The sequence below is a fragment of the Corythoichthys intestinalis genome, chromosome 16 (genome assembly GCF_030265065.1).
Source record: "Corythoichthys intestinalis isolate RoL2023-P3 chromosome 16, ASM3026506v1, whole genome shotgun sequence".
Lineage (NCBI taxonomy): Eukaryota > Metazoa > Chordata > Actinopteri > Syngnathiformes > Syngnathidae > Corythoichthys > Corythoichthys intestinalis.
This window is the reverse complement of record NC_080410.1, coordinates 5827417-5846492: the sequence shown is the minus strand read 5'-3', so window position 1 is coordinate 5846492 and position 19076 is coordinate 5827417. Positions and strand designations below refer to the sequence as shown.

At 42.8% G+C, this 19076-nt stretch overlaps 2 protein-coding genes across 2 annotated transcripts in view; both read left to right on the top strand.

The window, feature by feature from the left end:
• Positions 1–19076, top strand: part of LOC130904364 (uncharacterized) — a 34597-nt gene that overhangs the window by 2889 nt on the left and 12632 nt on the right. The window contains exons 2-11 of the mRNA XM_057817085.1: positions 2453–2746; positions 2829–3122; positions 3199–3408; positions 12189–12419; positions 12488–12805; positions 12896–13099; positions 13279–13512; positions 14875–15195; positions 16908–17135; positions 17225–17485. Coding sequence (XP_057673068.1) covers positions 2453–2746; positions 2829–3122; positions 3199–3408; positions 12189–12419; positions 12488–12805; positions 12896–13099; positions 13279–13512; positions 14875–15195; positions 16908–17135; positions 17225–17485 — 2595 coding nt within the window. The remainder of the gene's footprint in view (positions 1–2452; positions 2747–2828; positions 3123–3198; positions 3409–12188; positions 12420–12487; positions 12806–12895; positions 13100–13278; positions 13513–14874; positions 15196–16907; positions 17136–17224; positions 17486–19076) is intronic.
• Positions 7364–8786, top strand: LOC130904729 (uncharacterized). The gene is made up of 2 exons (XM_057817680.1): positions 7364–7719; positions 7914–8786. The coding sequence occupies exon 2, from the start codon at positions 7950–7952 to the stop codon at positions 8724–8726; it is 777 nt and encodes a 258-aa protein (XP_057673663.1). The 5' UTR covers positions 7364–7719; positions 7914–7949; the 3' UTR covers positions 8727–8786.

Genomic DNA, 19076 nt, shown 5'->3' with positions numbered 1-19076 from the left:
CGGTCCTCTTTCCCCCTTCCATTTTCATTTCACTTTACTTTCATTGTCACTATAAATGTACATGAAAAAAAAGTCAGTATTTATGAAAATTATAAAGTATAAAATAAAAATATATACAGCAATAAATAATAATGGAAATCTATATGTATGACAATAGAAAGAATACCATAGCTGAATATGTGCTACATCCCTAATCTTCATATACAAAGAAGAACACCACAAATTATAAATTCCTGCCTGGGATACACACAGTGCACGTACGACTTTGATCTGATATGCACATTATTATATACACAAACACACACTTATATTGCATCAAAATTAACTTTGTCTTGCAATATCAAAAGAAACTTTCAAAAGAAACTTTTTCAGCATAAAAAAAAAAAAAAAAAGTGAGTTGGCTTACCTCTGCTCGTCGATGGCGTCACCCACGTGTTCAAATCCGTCACTATCTTAACTCGAGGACTCTTCCGAAGAAGACGATGATGACGAATTTGGACCATCCTCTTCCTCAAGTTGATCAAAAAGCACAATTGCTTGCGCCAAATTTAGTTTTCCGTTCATTCTCAAAGTCACACAAAGTCGCTGCTCGATCCAAATGGCCATCGCTCGCCACCTCGCAGCTTCAGAAAACTCCTCCCTCTCGTTCTGTGGAACCTCGCACGGCAGTTATATTTATAAAAAAAAAAAAAAAACTTTTGTGCTTCCACTGTGACTTCGAAAGGGTTCGTTTGATTTGTGTTTTTTTCATGGAGCTTCCGTTTTGAAAAAGGACAAGAAATGATGGAAATATAGACATAAACAAATGATCCATGCAGCGTTTTAATGTTTTTTTGAGAGGAAAATAAAACTATAAAACTTAAATGACAATATCTCACGTTTTAGTTGGTCGATTGACTTCAAATAATAACGAGAGTAAACCGCAACTTCCGCACTTTAAAACGAGACCAACCAACGGCATGTGGGTGACGTAATTAAAACGTGAGGGCGCTTCAAAGACAACGTGCGCTGAGGACGCGCCGGCGCGTCCTTCGACTCTCAAGGGTTAAGCAATGACGCCTGTGCTTTCATTGTGTTCAACTTTTGATTTCTGAGTCTACCATTTTGCATAGTGTTAGGAAAATGTGTTCAGTGAATGAGAATGTGTTCATATGATTGCGCAAAGTATGTTTTAGCAAGTGCGAAAGTGTTTAGCCTAAATGTGAATGTGTTTAGAGTTTTGTGAAATCGGAGATTGAGGTGAAATGTGTTTATAGTTAAGCCAACTAGGGGCCTGATTTATTAAATGTGTTTAGGCAACTGGTCATTGTGCTCGGAGATCTAGAACTTGTGCTTTAGTAATCGAGAAAAACTGTAATACACTGACCATTTTATTAGCGCTCGATTGAATAAATTGTGTAGAAGCCCAGAAGTGACTTCAAAATGAAATTATGACTGAATAAAGCACTTACCATAAAAATTTACAAAATAACATTTTGTGGCTCTTTTCATCGCATTTTCCTCGTTCTGAAAATTCCCCCTCAGTGGGCTGAATTCTAAATCGGATGAAAGCATGACCCTGCTGATGTCATCCTCCTGTTGGGGACGCTAGAGCCCTATAATGGTAGGCGTGGCTAAACCGCAGATTAAAAGACTAATTTCTCGTCATCTGCGCTTTGCCAAATTGTTGTATGTAGTCGAATTGTCTCAAAATATGATTCTAATTCACATTATAATGCTATTTAAGACTTTTTTTTTTATCCTGTCATAGGCACTTTAAGTCTGATTCTGACGTACACCTCCCCAAAAAATTCCTGTCAACGCGTCACGTCAACGCGTGTGATGTCGAAGGACTGTAATTGGTCTGGTCAGAATGTTTCCGGCTCAGCGCAACAACACTGCTGTTTTCAAACATTTCCAAACGTCTTCTGTGTCGCCTACGCTTCAACATTGGAATTAACAAAATTGGTTTGTTCAATATTCATTAAATGCAAATACTCACATTCCATCTTCGTTGCCATTGCTATCAATGAACTGAGTCGCAGCGAATGCCCGACTTCAGGGTGCGCGCTGTTGTGACGTTACACACCGAACGTTTCATTTCAGGGTTTTTAGCGTGTCCGGTCTGCACGGTCCGCCCCAAAACGTAACCTATAATTTGGACTGTCAGATTGACAATACGGGCCGCATCTGGCGCACTGACGTTCAGCGGGTGTGACTGCGATGCGGATATGGTGAGCTGAAGCTGGAGTCAGTTGCTATTGGATTAGATTCTAGTGTTAAATCTTGGAGGTGCTACAGAATGTTAGCTGAATTAACGCTTCTTGTCCTGACTATGTTCAATGATATTTTCATAATTTGCAGTGGGCCAAAACAAACTGAGCAGCAGGCCGTAGTTTGAACACGCCTTGTGCACTCTCATATTTTGTCTAAATCTAAAGTCTGGAATTAAACTGTTTCTATTTATCACCAGATGCTGAAAGTGAATGTCCAGTAGGACATAACCCTCTCACCATGACTGTGTCTCCTTCGGAAGTACATTATGGAGAAAATGTCACTGTGTCATGTGCCAGTAGTGTTGAGGACCATGATGGAATGTACTTGCTTGATGCAAATGGAAACACTTTGAAGGAAGACAAGCAAAAAAGCTCTTCAACCTTGATCTTTCAAGTCTCAGACTGGGACATGAGAATCCACTGCAAAATCAAACTGAAACAGCATGATGCGTCATACGAATGCAACAGAACTCTTGAGTTAACTGTGTTCAGTGAGTTGAGCTGCCATTACATAGAATGTTACATGTGAAAGACACTGTTGAACGAGTGAACATAATTCATTTCATTTTACAGGATATGCGAAGAAGGTTCGTCTGCATCAAAGCCCCTTTAAGAACGGCCAAAAGACAATACAGTGCGACATCTTCGATGTGGCTCCCGCTAAGGAAGTCATAGTAACTTGGTCCGTGGATGATTTGTTTTTCAAATCCGGTCACGTCACTGATGACCAAACCAAGACGCCAATGAACCTGTCTAATAGCATTACAGTTGGCGAAGAACTGACTGGATGTAACATTACATGTAGCTACCGACTAAAATTTCACTCTATATTTCCCACATACGACAACCTAACTGTTGCTGGGCCATGTGAGTTTAGTTAGTTCAACATATGACCGTTTCAGTGGTACGGACATGACATTAAACTTGACTTTTTCTTCTCCAGCTTTTACGGACTTAAAACACCCGGATTCTCATTTCTTGCTCTCCTGTGATATAAGAAGCCAAGTTGCTCGTCCCCTTGGCTGGAACCAAAGTGTAGCAGAGATCAACGCATCCTACATATGTGTTGCCCATCAAAAAAGTTCTGAGAAAATATTTGTAATGATGCTATTTACTATTGAAGCCACGCCCACACAAGTTGCACGATTACCAGGTGAATATGCAATTTCTACTCTACATGCAATGAAATATTGGTCTTCTACGATGTACTTGCAGCAACTCCAAATTGCAAGGTGGCAGCTGATTACAAAGAGCCATTCAATCTTTGACGGCGCCATTTAAAGCGGAGGGGTTGGCACTTGGCAGCAAATGCAAATCCTCCAAATTGAAATGAAGTGGACATCTACGAGTGACAAACTCATTTACGAGCCACATGATTGGACGTATATCATCGTCAATGGCACTGATAAAGGATTACCCCTTAGCACATGTGTGATATTACAGGCTGAAGGCTGCCCTCTCCTGGCTAAATCATCTACACCAAGCAACTCGTAACCTACAGGCAACAATAATTACGCAATGCGCTCAAATGGCAAATACCTAACCTAGAGAAGCACTCCCTCTCCCCTCCATCCAACTATAATTCTGCAATTAATTAGACAGCCCTGATACAAAAATAAAAAATAAATAAATTAGGGCTGTCAAATGATTAAAATTTTTAATCGCGTTAATTACAGCTTAAAAATTAATTAATCGTAATTAATCGCAATTCAAACCATCTATAAAATATGCCATATTTTTCTGTTAATTATTGTTGGAATGGAAAGATAAGACACAAGATGGATATATACATTCAACATACGGTACATAAGTACTGTATTTGTTTATTATAACAATAAATTAACAAGATGGCATTAACATTATTAACATTCTGTTAAAGCGATCCATGGATAGAAAGACTTGTAGTTCTTAAAAAATAAATGTTAGTACAAGTTATAGAAATGTTATATTAAAACCCCTCTTAATGTTTTCGTTTTAATAAAATTTGTAAAATTTTCAATCAATAAATAAATTAGTAGCTTGCCATTGTTGATGTCAATAATTACACAATGCTCATGGGTGCTGAATCCTATAAAATCAGTCGCACCAAGTGCCAGCAGAGGGCGCCAAAACTAAAAAAACACAAATAACAAGTGGACATTACACTGTGCTGTCATTTTAATCTGTTTGAGCGGGGCATGTGCGTTAATTGCGTCAAACATTTTAATGTGATTAATTACAAAAATTAATTACCGCCTGTTAACGCGATAATTTTGACAGCCCTAAAATAAATAAATTGGGCTGCGAAGATCGATATGCTTTATAGCTACAGAGTTTCTAGATGATCGGTTCACGAATGACAGAGTGGTAAGAGCGCTTTCACAATAGGCCAAGAGGACCAGGGTCCGGTTGGAGAGCTGCCTCACTACACCCCTTGATAATGACCTGTTAAAAAGGTTCAGCATTCACACTGCGCCAACCGAACTTTCTGAGTAGCATCACATGGACGGAAGACACACTCACCGATTGGACAAATAGAAGAGGAAATATTTCCCTGGGAGGGTGGGAGCTTGTATTGACACAGTGTGGTACTGTGACGCTGCAAGTAATGTAGCATAAATTACTTCACCGCTCGACCGGGCCGCGGCGGTGTCGCTCCCTGACGACTCTATGCCGAGGGAACTGGAGTATATACAAACCCTAGCAAAAAGTATGGAATCACCAGTCTCGGACGAGCACTCACTCAAACATTTTATCATGTAGAACAAACTCAGTTAAAAAGCTTGAAAAAATAATGAATTAGTCCAAAAGTGCAACTCTTTATCATTCAGAAACACTAAAAGAAATGAATAAAAAACATTGCTGTGGTCAGTAAATGTTAATTTTATAGAGCAAGTGCAGGGAAATATATATGGAATCACTCCATTCTGAGGAAAAAATATGGAATCATGAGAAACAAACAAAGAAATAACAATCAAAACACATCCCTAGTATTTAGTAGCACCACATCTGGCTTTTATGACAGCTTGCAGTCTCTGAGGCATGGACTTTATGAGTATTCTTCATCAATTGGTGCCAACTCTCTTTGATTGCAGTTGCCAGATCATCCTTGCAGGTCGGAGCCTTGCCGTGGACCATTATTCTTTTCAATTTCCACCACAGGTTATCAATAGGGTTGAGATCTGAGCTATTTGCAGGCCATGACATTGACTGTATGAGTCTTTCTCCAAGGAGTGCTTTAACAGACAGACCAAACAGAGCCCATTAACCTCTGCCTCTCCGGGAATCATCGTGAGGTAACCGCTTTTTATGTTTTTGATTGCCCACGCACACCCTTAGTGCTGGGCCTTCCTTGGCTCAGAGTGCACAACCCAAGTATTGACTGGTCTCACCCCAAGCTGATAGCATGGAGTCCCACGTGTCACACAAATTGTTTGCAGTCTGCTCTTGTTCCCTCTAGACCAGCTCCAACGCCACCCACGCCTGACCTCTCTGCCGTTCCTAACTGTTACCATGACCTTGCACTAGTCTTCAGCAAGGACCACGCAGCCGCTCTTCCTCCTCATCGCCCCTATGATTGCGCCATTGAGCTCCGGCCGGGTGCCACTCTGCCTACGGGACGCCTTTACAACATCTCGCAGCCCGAGCAGGAGGCCCTGGAGAGATACATCGCCGACTCATTGGCTGCAGGCATCATCCGACCCTCCTCTTCCCCGGTTGGTGCAGGCTTCTTTTTCACTGGGAAAAAGGATGGCACGTTACGGCCCTGCATTGACTACCGTGGTCTGAACGCTATCACCATCAAGAACAGGTACCCTCTGCCACTTATTGATTCTGCCTTCACGCCGCTCCATGGCGCCCGCATTTTCACCAAGCTGGATCTCCGAAATGCCTACCACCTGGTTCGCATCAGAGAGGGGGATGAATGGAAGACCGCCTTCATCACCACCCTGGGCCATTTCGAATATCTGGTGATGCCATTTGGCCTCTGCAACGCGCCTGCCGTGTTCCAGGCCCTCGTCAACGATGTCCTTCGGGACATGTTGAACAGGTTCGTTTTTGTCTATCTGGATGACATACTGATCTACTCTCGTACCCCGGCAGAGCACGAGCGGCACGTGCGGCAGGTGCTGCAAAGGCTCCTGGAGAATCGCCTCTACGTGAAGGCTGAGAAGTGTGCCTTCCATGTCCATGAGACTTCCTTTCTTGGGTTCGTCGTGGCCGACGGGGAACTCCGGATGGATCCCGCAAAGGTCACCGCTGTCTCCCAGTGGCCCAGGCCGGGCGACCGGAAACAGCTGCAGCGCTTCCTGGGGTTTGCGAACTTTTACCGGCGATTCATACGCAACTATAGCCAGATAGCAGCCCCTCTCACGGCCCTCACTTCCACCAACACTCCGTTCCGGTGGTCTGATGCCGCCGAGACTGCCTTCTGCGACCTTAAGGCCCGCTTCACGTCGGCCCCTGTGCTCGCTCATCCGGACCCCACACTGCAATACATCGTGGAGGTGGATGCATCTGAGCTGGGGGTGGGTGCTGTCCTCTCACAGCGTAGGCTGGGGGATGGGAAAGTACACCCCTGTGCCTACTTCTCCCATAGGCTCAGTCCCGCAGAACGTAACTACGCCATTGGGGATCGTGAGCTGCTAGCTGTAAAGTTAGCCCTGGAGGAATGGCGCCACCTGCTGGAAGGTGCACAACATCCTTTTGTGGTTTGGACAGACCACAAGAATCTAGAATATCTCAAGTCAGCCCGCAGGCTGAACCCCCGTCAAGCCAGGTGGGCCATGTTTTTTAGCAGATTCGATTTCACCTTGTCCTATGTCCCAGGCTCAAAGAATGGGAAGGCAGATGCCCTGTCCCGCCTTTACCAACCCGTCGACTCCGAAGAGGTACCCGCACATATCCTCCCACCATCCTGTGTGGTAGCTGCAGCAATGACGGACCTGGAGGCTGAGGTTTTGGCGGCTCAGGGCCAGTATCCGGACCCCCGACAGGGAACACAGAGTGATCTGTTTGTCCCTGGTGCTGGAGTGGGCACACACCTCCCGCCTGACTTGCCACCCTGGCATCACCCGCACCTTGGCTGTTTTGCGCCAGCATTTCTGGTGGCCCACCATGAGGGAGGATTGCCGGTCCTTTGTCTCTGCCTGCCACGTGTGTGCCCGTAGCAAGTCATCCACCAAGCCGAGCTCAGGCCTGCTCCTCCCGTTGCCGATACCAAGCCGTCCTTGGTCTCACATTGCCATAGACTTTGTCACTGGACTCCCGCCATCTCGGGGTCATACTGTCATTTTAACCATTGTTGACCGTTTCTCCAAAGCTGCTCACTTTGTCGCCCTCAGAAAACTCCCCACAGCCAAGGAGACCGCAGACTTACTGGTCGAGCACGTGTTTCGCCTACACGGGATTCCAGCCGACATAGTCTCAGACCGCGGGCCCCAGTTCACCTCCCACGTCTGGTCAGCCTTCTGCTCCGCTCTTGGTATTGCTACAAGTCTCTCCTCTGGTTTTCACCCCCAGACCAATGGACAGTGTGAACGCGCGAACCAGCAGCTAGAGGCAGCACTCCGTTGCACCACCCAGGCCCGGCCGACTACCTGGAGTGATAAGCTGCCCTGGGTTGAGTACGCACATAACTCGCTACCTAACGCATCTTCCAATCTGTCCCCCTTCCAGTGCTCACTCGGCTACCAACCTCCCTTGTTCCCATCTATGGAGGCTGAGATTGCCGTCCCTTCGGTACAAGCACACCTTGCCGAGTGTGCCAAGATCTGGGATCAAGCCCGTGCTGCACTCAGTCAGTCGTCTACACGTACCCAAGAACAGGCCAACTGTCGCCGTGCCCCAGCACCTGCCTACAAAGTTGGCCAAAAGGTCTGGCTGTCCTCCAGGGATCTGCCGCTCAAGACGGAATCAAGGAAGTTGGCCCCTCGAGTCGTCGGCCCTTACGAGATCGTCAAGGTGGTCAACCCATGCGCCGTTCGCCTTAAGCTTCCAGCAGCCCTTCGGGTCCATCCCACCTTTCACGTGTCCCAGGTGAAACCTGTGGGGGTGAGTCCCTTGTCCCCCCCTATTCCGCCCCCTCCGCCGCCTCTGTCGATCGACGGGCATCCGGCCTTCAGGGTGGAGCGGCTCCTGGATGTCCGCCGCCGGGGCCGCGGCCTGCAGTACTTGGTGGATTGGGAGGGCTATGGCCCGGAGGAGCGTAGTTGGGTCCCGGCGCGCCAGATCCTCTGTCGTTCCCTTATCCGGGATTTCCATCGGGCCCACCCGGATTCTTTGCGTCGTGCGCCCGGAGACGCACGTAGAGGGGGGGGTACTGTCAGGCCCAGGGCTGGGCAGGTGTGTGGCTGTGTGTGTCATCCAATTACAGGCCCAGCACCTGACGGGTGGAGCGACGGCAGCTGTCAGCAATCACCATCACCAGCCTATATAAGCCAGCCAGAGCTCCACCACGTCGCTGGATCGTCTCTTTCAGTATACTGTTAGTGCCTTCTCGCGTTTTGAAAGTTTTTGATTGACCTTATCTGATCATCGACCTTTTGCCTTGTCCTAGGATCCCGCCAACGCCTCACGTCTTTTGCTACCTTCGCCCAGGCTCTCTTCAACGAAGAACACCACGACTCGGGAACAAATAAACTTTTTGACTCCTTACCACCAGTGTTGTTAATAACGGCGTTACAATATAACGGCGTTACTAACGGCGTTATTTTTTTCAGTAATGAGTAATCTAATTAATTACTTTTCTCATCTTGGCAACGCCGTTACCGTTACTGAGGCGGGAAAGGCGTGCGTTACTATGCGTTACTAAGTTGGTTGAATAAAAAAAAGTCTGAGAGAAACGGACTCACGGGGACGAGAGCAGAGCAGGAGTGGGGAAGACGCCGTTGCAACCGCGATGCTAGGTGGCTCAAATAATACCCGACTGCAGCCATAGCCGACAAACTACACCCACATGACACGGTAGATATCATATTATAGAACTAGATGCAAATGGCAGACACTGCTGCATTGCCAACATGTTTTAAGGACTACATGCGTTTGTAAACAGCCGCCATCTTAAAGCAGTAAACCTCTCAGGAAGGCCCTGATGTAGAGATCCTTCCTAGCGAACCTAAGTAATTTTTTTTAATCTAAAATGCTCCTAAATCGACAAAATCTTAACTTAAATCTATCTTTAAATGATGAAACAATTTTAAAACTTACACATGTTTAAAGTAGACAGAAGGGAACTCATGCAATAACGGGAGAAATTTTAACAACTTTAACGATTGATTCACAACTTTAAATGACTTCCACACATAGCAAAGGTTACTAGCTAGTTATCGCAATACCCTTGTGTCTAGTTAAGTGGAGGGTAAAGAATTGGGCTAGGGCCAATTGTCCCCCAAACCCTTTAAGCTTCACATTGTGTGACCTGTGTTTTTTTTTTTTTTTTTTTTTTGAGGAAAAAAAAAATATCACTAGTTACTTTGCCAAGTAACTAATTACTCTTACATTCAGGTAACTGAGTTACTAACGCAATTACTTTTTGGGAGAAGTAATTTGTAACTGTAATTAATTACTTTTTTAAAGTAAAATTAACAACACTGCATGGCACTAAATGCGTTAGTAGACAGCCGCCATCTTAAAGCAGTAGACTTTTTAGGACGGCTCTGTTGTAGAGAACCTTCCTAGCAAACCTAAGTAACTTTTTATCTAAAATACTTCTAAATCGGCAAAATCTTGACTTGAATCTATCTTTAAATGATGAAACAGTTTTAAAACTTTCATATGTCGAAAGTAGAGAGAAGGGAACAAATGCAATAATGGGAGCAATTTTAACAACTTTTAACAGTTGATTCAGGGTAAAGGGTAAATTAGGATAAAGAATTGGGCTCGGGCCAATTGTACCAAAAACCTTCACAAAAACTTCACATAGTGTGGCCAATGTTTTTTTTTTTTTTTTTTTTTTTTTTTTTTGAGGGAAAAAAAAAAAAAAAAGTAATTATCACCAATTACTTTGCCAAGTAACTAATTACTCTTACATTCAGGTAATTGAGTTACTAACGCAATTACTTTTTGGGAGAAGTAATTTGTAACTATAATTAATTACTTTTTTTCAGTAAGATTAACAACACTGCTTACCACGCCATCTCATGTGCCTGCTTTAGGGTTCTCTGCTCACGAACGTAACAGCTACTCAAAATGTTACTCATCACTTGAGTACTGGATACATTTTTACTTGTACTTGGGTACCTTTTTTGGATGACTACTTTTACTCTTACTTGAATAATATTATTTTAAAGTAAGCTACTCTTGAGTAAAATTTTTGGCTACTCTACCAACCTCCGGTGGTACCCCAAATCACAAAGGCGTGCAATTGCTGTCTTTTGTGACTTTTTGAACTGTCAAATTGTCGGCACTTCCAGGAGAGCGAGACACACAAAACAGCCGCCCCGAGAGGCTCCGCCTCTCACGGCCACTGTCACTCTCACACGGTCCGTTTAGGGACAGCATGCAAAACACAGCCGACACAGTAGAACCCGATTTTGTGAATCAAATGCAACTGCTTAGTGCAGCACAACAACATTTGACTTTAATCGTCTGTTATTTTGCCAATGTAGATTCTTAATAGCGTGCGCACTGTTCTTCCGCTTCCAAGATTGCCCTGCGTGTAGCGTCACAATGCACATAAAGTAGCAAAAGCGCACCCTGCTCCGGTTGCATTTACAAGCGAAGCAAGGTTCGCTTATGGTGAACCAAGACGCACGATTTTTGAGCCGGCCAGAGTTTGTTTGTATGGTCTGAACTAGTGTTTGGACGCACGTTGACATTTACTAAATGAAGCGGACTATCTGACAAAAAGAACTCTGGTCCGTTTAAAACAGACCAAACAGTGCTCGTGTGAAAGCACCCCAAGTTAGTGTCCAAAAGAACAGCAACAATAACCTGAGTGGGGACGTGACAGACCTTCAACCAGTATTAAACTAGGCTAATACAGTCCATGGGTTACGACGTACTCGACTTACGCGATTTCGACTTTATGACGCAGGAGTCTCGACCGCCATTTTTTCTCCAGTCATTTTTTTCTTAGTCGCATAAACAGTAGCATATTGTACCTCACAGTATTTTATTTTTTTACTTTAATTAATTAATATGACATGTTCTCTCCTCACTAAATGTGAAATTGTTCAGCTTTACAGACAGCAAATAAGGCACTTGTGCTTTTTGAAGCTTTTTCCTTCCTTCACTTTTGGCAGTTTGTAAAGCTGTACCACACATATGTACAATTATGTTAAAATGATACACATTTTAACAATAAAACACTTGATACAAAACAACTGGCGTTCAAACGTCCATCTAGTCTGATCAAAATCTAAATTTAGTAGATAAAATTAGCATAATTAACCTAACAAAAGTCCGCTAGCTTAAATGCTACAAATGCTAATGTATTTAACTCTCATAACAAATTGCTCGCATGTAACTCCACAAACTGTAGCTGTAAACTTAATTACAAATGCATACACAAAAATATATTAGCTGAAACAACTTACAGCATTCTGTGGGCCAAACCAAAGTGCGGCTCTGATCTGTCCTTTATCAATGTCAGACGTCTGAGTCTGCGTCTGTCATACAAGGCAGCAGCCTAGCCAGACCGAACACTGCCACTAGAGGGCAGTGTATCCTCCATCATTAAACAAAATACAATACTTTTGGACTTTTTCAATAGTTATTTTGGGGTACTTACAGGGTTAATTACGACTTACGCGGAAATTCTGGTTATGACGCCAGCGTAGGAACGGAACTCGTTCGTAAAACGGGGACTACCTGTATACCAAACAGCTGTGGAAAAAGTCAAATAATGATACAATTTTCATTTATATGATTGGCAACAGGATGGATGAGCAATATTGGCCGTTTATCTGTTGCTTCTCCTCAATGTGCACTGATTAACACGCTGTTTGTCAGTTTGCCCTCTAGCTCATTCGTACCCTAAAATCTTGGACAAGTCTTTGGATCCATCATCCAAACGCTGCAACAGAAACATTAGTCATTTGGATGCGTACTGGAAAGACGGGTCCAATTTTCTGATTACTGCGATCAGTGAGCCTCTGGAGAAGTGGAGCACAAAATATCAATGTCACACACTTGTGTCAGACTTGCAGACGTGTTTCGTGCTGCCTCCCATCAGTTTTTTCAGTGAGTATTGCATTGATATGATGTAAAATTGGAACATGTGATGGCAATAACATTGTTGACTTTTGTAGGGTTTCCAGATAAGGTGAAGGCCTATGTGGACCCTGATTCTGGCCCTATGGTAGCTGGCAACATTTACAGGCTTAATTGTGACATCATCAACGTGATCGCCCCGGAAAACTTGACCGTCACGTGGCTTCGAGGCGACACGATCGTAAACAAGACAGTTGTTGTTGATACCACAATGAGCCCCCAGAATATCTCCTGTCCCTTGGACATTTGGGTGAGCAGCGAAGAAAATGGACAAATTTACACATGCCAAGTTGAGATCGGAATCAAAGTACTTACCTTACAATCAGAAAGCTCTTCCCTTAACATCACAGTTGAACGTAAGCGCATTCAATCTGTCAATGGCAGCGGATGACCTAAATATAACCATTTGTCCTTATATACTGTAACTTGGCTATTTGTTTATACAGCTGTTCGGGATTTGAAGCAACAAGATTCCCATTTTGGCGTTTTTTGTGATATGAACACAGAACTGTTAATATATTTTCTGATGGACTCTGAGGACAATAGTGAAAGATATTTATGCGAGATCATCAGTTACAGTTCTGACGAAAATTTGTTATTCCTCCTTAACAATATGGGAGCGACTTCCGAGCGCGTTGCACAGTTACCAGGTAAATACAGTACACAATTCATACAAAACATGGAAATATTTGGTGTGTGGTAACCGCTATTATTAAGTGGATTCCCTGTAGTGTTAAGTGGTAGAGATACTGGTTTATGCATCTGCGGCATCAACTGTTGCTACTCTCCTCACCTTGTACTGACATACTCACTGTTTTTCCAATGTCAGTTTGCCCTGTAGCACATCCATACTCTGAAATCTCGGACGAGCCTTTGGACCCAGCCTCCAAAAGCTGCGAGAGAAATATTAGCCGTCTTTGGCAACACACAAGCGCATCTTTGAAACAACTAGTGATTGTGAGCAATGAGCCTCGGGAGAAGTGGAGCAGCACAAAACATCAATGTTACAGTGACTTAAACAACTTGCAGGAATGCTATGTGCTGCCTCCCATTGTATTTTTCAGTGAGTAATCCATCGACCATATCGTACCGTACCATACCATGCATAGTTCCTGACAAAAGTCTTGTCGCTTATCCATTTTGTAGAAACAATTGCTAATAACCTGACTTTTAATTATTCAATTGTTTAAAGAAATGGCTCATATGAAAGCTAAGACCCTCCCAAATTATGTTGAATGTACAAAAATATATTTGTTTCACTGAAAAATGATTGATCATTTAATGAAGATATAAAGGTCAAATTTTGGCAAGACAAAAGTTTTGTCGCCTACAGAAAGTATTGTGAAAATTGAACAAAAAATGTAATTCAAATACAAAAATATGTTACATAACATAAGCGAATTAAGTAGCGGTGCTGTGAGATCCTAATTTAATATTTTGTATGACTTCCATGGGCTTGAAGGACTGCATCCATGCTGTTCGGCAAGGATTTATACAATTTATTGATGAAGTCATCAGGAACATCAAAGAAAGCAGTCTTGCATGCCTCCCAGAGTTCATCAACATTCTTGGGTTTCATCTTCCATGCTTCCTCTTTTATCCTGTTCATGTCTGGTGATTGGGCTGGCCAGTCCTGGAGGATCCTGATCTTCTTTGCTTTGAGGAACTTTGAGGTAGAGGTTGAAGTATGCGATGGTCACCATCCTGCTGCAGAATGTGAGAGGCAGCTAAGACTTCTTGATATTTCAGACTATTTATGGGGTCCAGTAGGTCTCCTTCAATATTTGCGGCGACTGTGGTGTAATTCAATGGAAGATTCATCTGAAAAATCCACCTTTTGCCACAAAACAGTGAAGTTCCGTGGCGGCAAAATCATGTTCTGGGTTTACATCCAGTATGGGACGAAACCCAAGAATGTTGATGAACTCTGGGAGGCATGCAAGACTGCTTTCTTTGATGTTCCTGATGACTTCATCAATATATTGTATGAATCCTTGCCGAACCACATGGATGCCGTCCTTCAAGCCCATGGAAGTCATACAAAATATTAAATTGGGATCTCACAGCACCACTACTTAATACGCTTAAGTTATGTAACATATTTTTGTATTTGAAGTACATTTTTTGTTCAATTTTCACACTACTTTCTGTAGGCGACAAAACTTTTGTCTTGCCAAAATTTAACATTTATGTCTTCATTAAATGATAAATCTTTTTTCAGTGAAACAAATATATTTTTGTAAATTCAACATCATTTGGGAGGGTCTTAGCTTTCATATGAGCCATTTCTGAAACCAACTGGATAATTAAAAGTCAGGTTATTAGCAATTGTTTCTACGTAATGGACAAGTGTCAAGACTTTTGTCAGGGACTGTAATCTGAAATTTGAAGATGCGATGGCAGTAATATTTTGGTGAATTTGCAGAGGAACCAGATGAAGTGTGGGCCTATGAGGATCCTGATTCCAGCCCCATGTTAGCTGGCAACACTTACAGACTTAATTGTGACATCATCAACGTAATCCCCCAAATAAACTTGACAGTGAAGTGGCTGAGAGGTGACGTGATTATAAACAATACTGTTATTGTTGATACCACAATTAGCCCGCAGAACCTCTCTTTTCCCTTGACTATTCGTGTGGACAGAGAAGAAAACGGACAAATTTACACTTGCCAAGCTGAAATGGGCGACGCTACTTTTTTTGTCAACACCGTGAGAAGATCTGACCTCAACATCACAGTTGATTGTAAGTGCTATTTTGATGTAATTCTGTAAATGTTATGAGTGAACATTTATAAATGTATAAGAGTCAATGGCAGACTGGCATATGGGGATACCGGGGAATTCCCCTGAATTCTTTATAGATATAGACGTTAAACAGTCTCGATTCTTGGTTAAAAGCAAAAAAAACCAAAACAAAAACAAACAAAACAACAACAAAAAACGGGCAGTTAGCATTTATTTTACGTAAACGTGTCTAATGTGCTGCTAGTCTTTAAGCCACTGTGGCACTGCTTCATCACCACAAAAAGCTTTTTACGTTGAAATTATTGTGAATAAATGCTTAAATCCCTGAATTCTTTGTAGATGTGGACGTTAAATAGTCTCCATTCTTGGTTAAAAGCATTAAAAAAAACGGGCAGTTAGCATTTATTTTACGTAAATGTGTCGAATGTGCTGCTTGTCTTTAAGCCACTGTGGCGCTGCTTCATCACCACAAAGAGCTTTTTACGTTGAAATTATTGTGAATGAATACTTAAATCCCTGAATTATTTATAGATATGGATGTTAACCAGTCTCGATTGTTGGTTAAAAGCAAAAAAAAAACGGGCAGCATTTATTCTATGTAAATATTGCAAAGTATAACACCAATGCTGTAGCGGCTAATTTCTCCCATTAATTTTTTTCACAACGTTTCAAAATGCATGCATGGTACGAAAAATATAATAGTGACCTTGAGTCCTCGAACAAATCACTCCTGAGACCATCCTTCCTGTTTGTATACGGTACAGCTTTCGTACTTCTGCAACCTAAATCCGGGTTTGGATCACTACATGTGTCGCTGCAACCGACTGCGACTAACTGAAGCGGATTGTGGGACGGCCCCCTACGAAAAGGCGTGCCGCAGTGTCTGGGGAATCTGTTCTGTCAATATAATTATGAAATCTACGTATGAAAAAGATCATATCACCGGTTTTCCGTGGGAAATCAGTGCCAAAAAAAAACTGAGAACGAGGTTAAATTCTGCACTTAATTTTTTACGGTGCTTTAAAGACACCATGGAATTTAGCAGGCCAGCGTGATCATAGAACGGTAAGCTTGATCTGATTGTTATAATGGAGTCATGTGATTATTGTTGCGATGTCTCACTGGTGAAAGTGGTTGCACCACTGATGATGTCTCTGGAAAAAAAATCTTAATATTTATCGATGTCAAGCCGCTACTCCTCCGCGTTGAGAGGAACCAGTTAAGGTGGCTTGGGCATCTGGTTCGGATGCCTCCTGGACGCCTCCCTGGAGAGGTGTTCCGAGCATGTCCCACCAACAGGAGGCCCCGAGGACGACCCAGGACATGCTGGAGAGACTTTGTCCCTCAGCTGGCCTGGGAACGCCTTGGGATCCCACCGGAGGAGTTGGTTGAAGTGGCTGGGGAAAGGAAAGTCTGCTTCCCTGCTAAAGCGGCTTCCCCCGCGACCCGACCCCAGATTGAGCGTTAGATGATGGATGGATGGGTCTAATATTTAGAATAAAGAGGGAAAATTTAACAGCTACTGTAGGCCAAAGTAGCGGAGTAAGAGTAGCGTTTCTTCCTCACAAATCTACTCAAGTAAAACTTTGTAAAACTGGTCTTAGAGGTACATTTTTCTCAAAAAAGGCAGGACTATGGGGGTGCGTGGACTGTTAACAGCAGTGAGATTTCCAGACACTTTAGTGTGCTGTTGCTTGTTGTTGTCTGTAGATGAGCCTTCATTTTCCTGTGCCAGTAAAGTCACCAGACTTGTGGATACTGAATTGAAACATCCATATGTGGTTGAGGGTAAGCCTCCACCTGTCACCACCTGGTTCAAGGATGGAATAGAAGTGACCGCTCCTCATTTCTTGACAAGGAACAGCACTGGGGAATATATGATTAGAGCCACTAACAGACACGGGACAGCTACGCACATGCTTTACCTGGATGTTCATTGTAAGTAATCATTATTCAAGTTTGAAAAGAGAAAAATACATTCCACATTCTTCTCCATGTTTTCGCAAATGCGCTACTTTCTTTTTCAGATGCACCGAACGTGCTGGAGGACAAATCATCCTTTGAGTTTAGCCCTGGTGACAATCTAACCATAAAATGCAGTTGCGATGGCAACCCTGCTCCAAACGTATCGTGGGAGCACGTGCACGCAACAAACGTGAGACTCACCGGAGGGCGCCAAGAACTTCTAAAGATCATTGAGGCCGCGTCAACCAATGTTGGTGTTTACAACTGCACTGCCACCAACATGCTAGGGAGCGTTTCCAAGTCAATCACGCTCATTATGAAAGGTAAGAGAAGAGACTAGAGGTCAACCGATATGGGATTTTCAAATGCCAATCCAGATATCTAAAAAATATTCTGCCGCTTGCCAATACCCAAAGCCAATTTTGTAAGCTGATATTTGAGGCCGATATTTTTGTTTTTAAAACCAACAGATTACGAAAGGGAGTTAAAATAAAAAAAAATAAAAAATGCATCAAAAGCTTCAAATTTGCAATGATGACCTGAGACTTAAACCAACAAATGCAGCACTTCTTTTATGATTATACACACTTAGCAAGAACGGTACATTATTTTCAAATAATTCAACCCATCATGACGAGATGTAAACAAATGAAAGTTGAAGAGGATGCTCACCATGCTAAAGCTAATGCGAACACGAATGCTACGCTACCGCTACGAGTTACATTTAGAGTGTAAGGATCACTCAATAAAAATCTTAAAAAAGTAAACAAATATTGCATATTCTCTCATGCAAGATAAAAAAAAACCCTTACAATATTTACAAAACAGGCAAGCCTGAAGCTTCCTGTAGCAGCCTGCCAAGCTGCTGCAGGGTTTTACCATCATTCAGCGGCGGCTACAGTTGCCCACACAGATGACTGATCAAAATCCTTTTTTAAATGCTTTTTTTGTTCATCGGTCAATGGCCTAGGTTGAAAACAAGTCCATATATCGGTCGAACTCTAAAAGAGACAGAAAAATTATATAGTCGAGTACTTTATAATGTTGTCAGATATTAAAATTCTTAATTCAATGTCGATACTCCAAAAAATACTTAATTTTGATACTACATAGATTTCATAATTATATTGACGGGACACATTCCCCAGACACTGCACCACGCGTTCCCGTTGGGGGCCGCCCCACACTTCGCTTCAATTATTCGCAGTCACATCCAGCGATCTAACGTCGGATTTAGGTTGAAAAAGTACGCTACGGCATTGGCGTCATGCTTCGCAATATTTACATAAAACAAATGCTAACTAAATGAAGTCTGTGGATACTACCAAGGCCGTGCAGAGACTGATGGAGGGGCAGGTGCTCATGGATCAAAAGGGGCATATGAATAAGAAGTTAATAGACCTGACAGCAACATAATTTCCAGTTTAACCAGCTTTACGGTATAATTGGCTGCGACTGTGACAGACTTTAATTGGGACAGGGGAGAATAGTGAATAGAAATCAACACTGTCATCAACACTTTTTGGCTGTGACTCAGTCTTTGCCTTTTTTTCTTCCTTCAACTTCTATATCAAAACTTCCTTCCTCAACCACATCAGATGTTCACTGAGGCAACATCAGCACAGTTTTCAAAACTATTATTTCATTATTATCCATATTTGACAACTCTAGCACCTAATAATTAATAAAGTAATGACATAAAATTTTCCTGTAAAAGTTTCCCCAATGATTTTTTTGTGTTAGAGCCCTACAGCAGGCCTGTATGCCTTTTCCTTTGTTCCCTGATCCTTGTCATTTTGAAGCTGTAGGGCCGGGCTGCATCTGAGTCGGACAGCCTCACCATGTCGTGCCACGGCAAAAAAAAAAAATTCACTTTTTTTTTTCCAGCAAGAACCATAACAAAGATATACAGTA

Bases quoted from the DNA above. Each gene is read 5' to 3' on its own strand.
- LOC130904729 (XM_057817680.1), top strand. From the start codon at position 7,950: ATGGAGGCTGAGATTGCCGTCCCTTCGGTACAAGCACACCTTGCCGAG.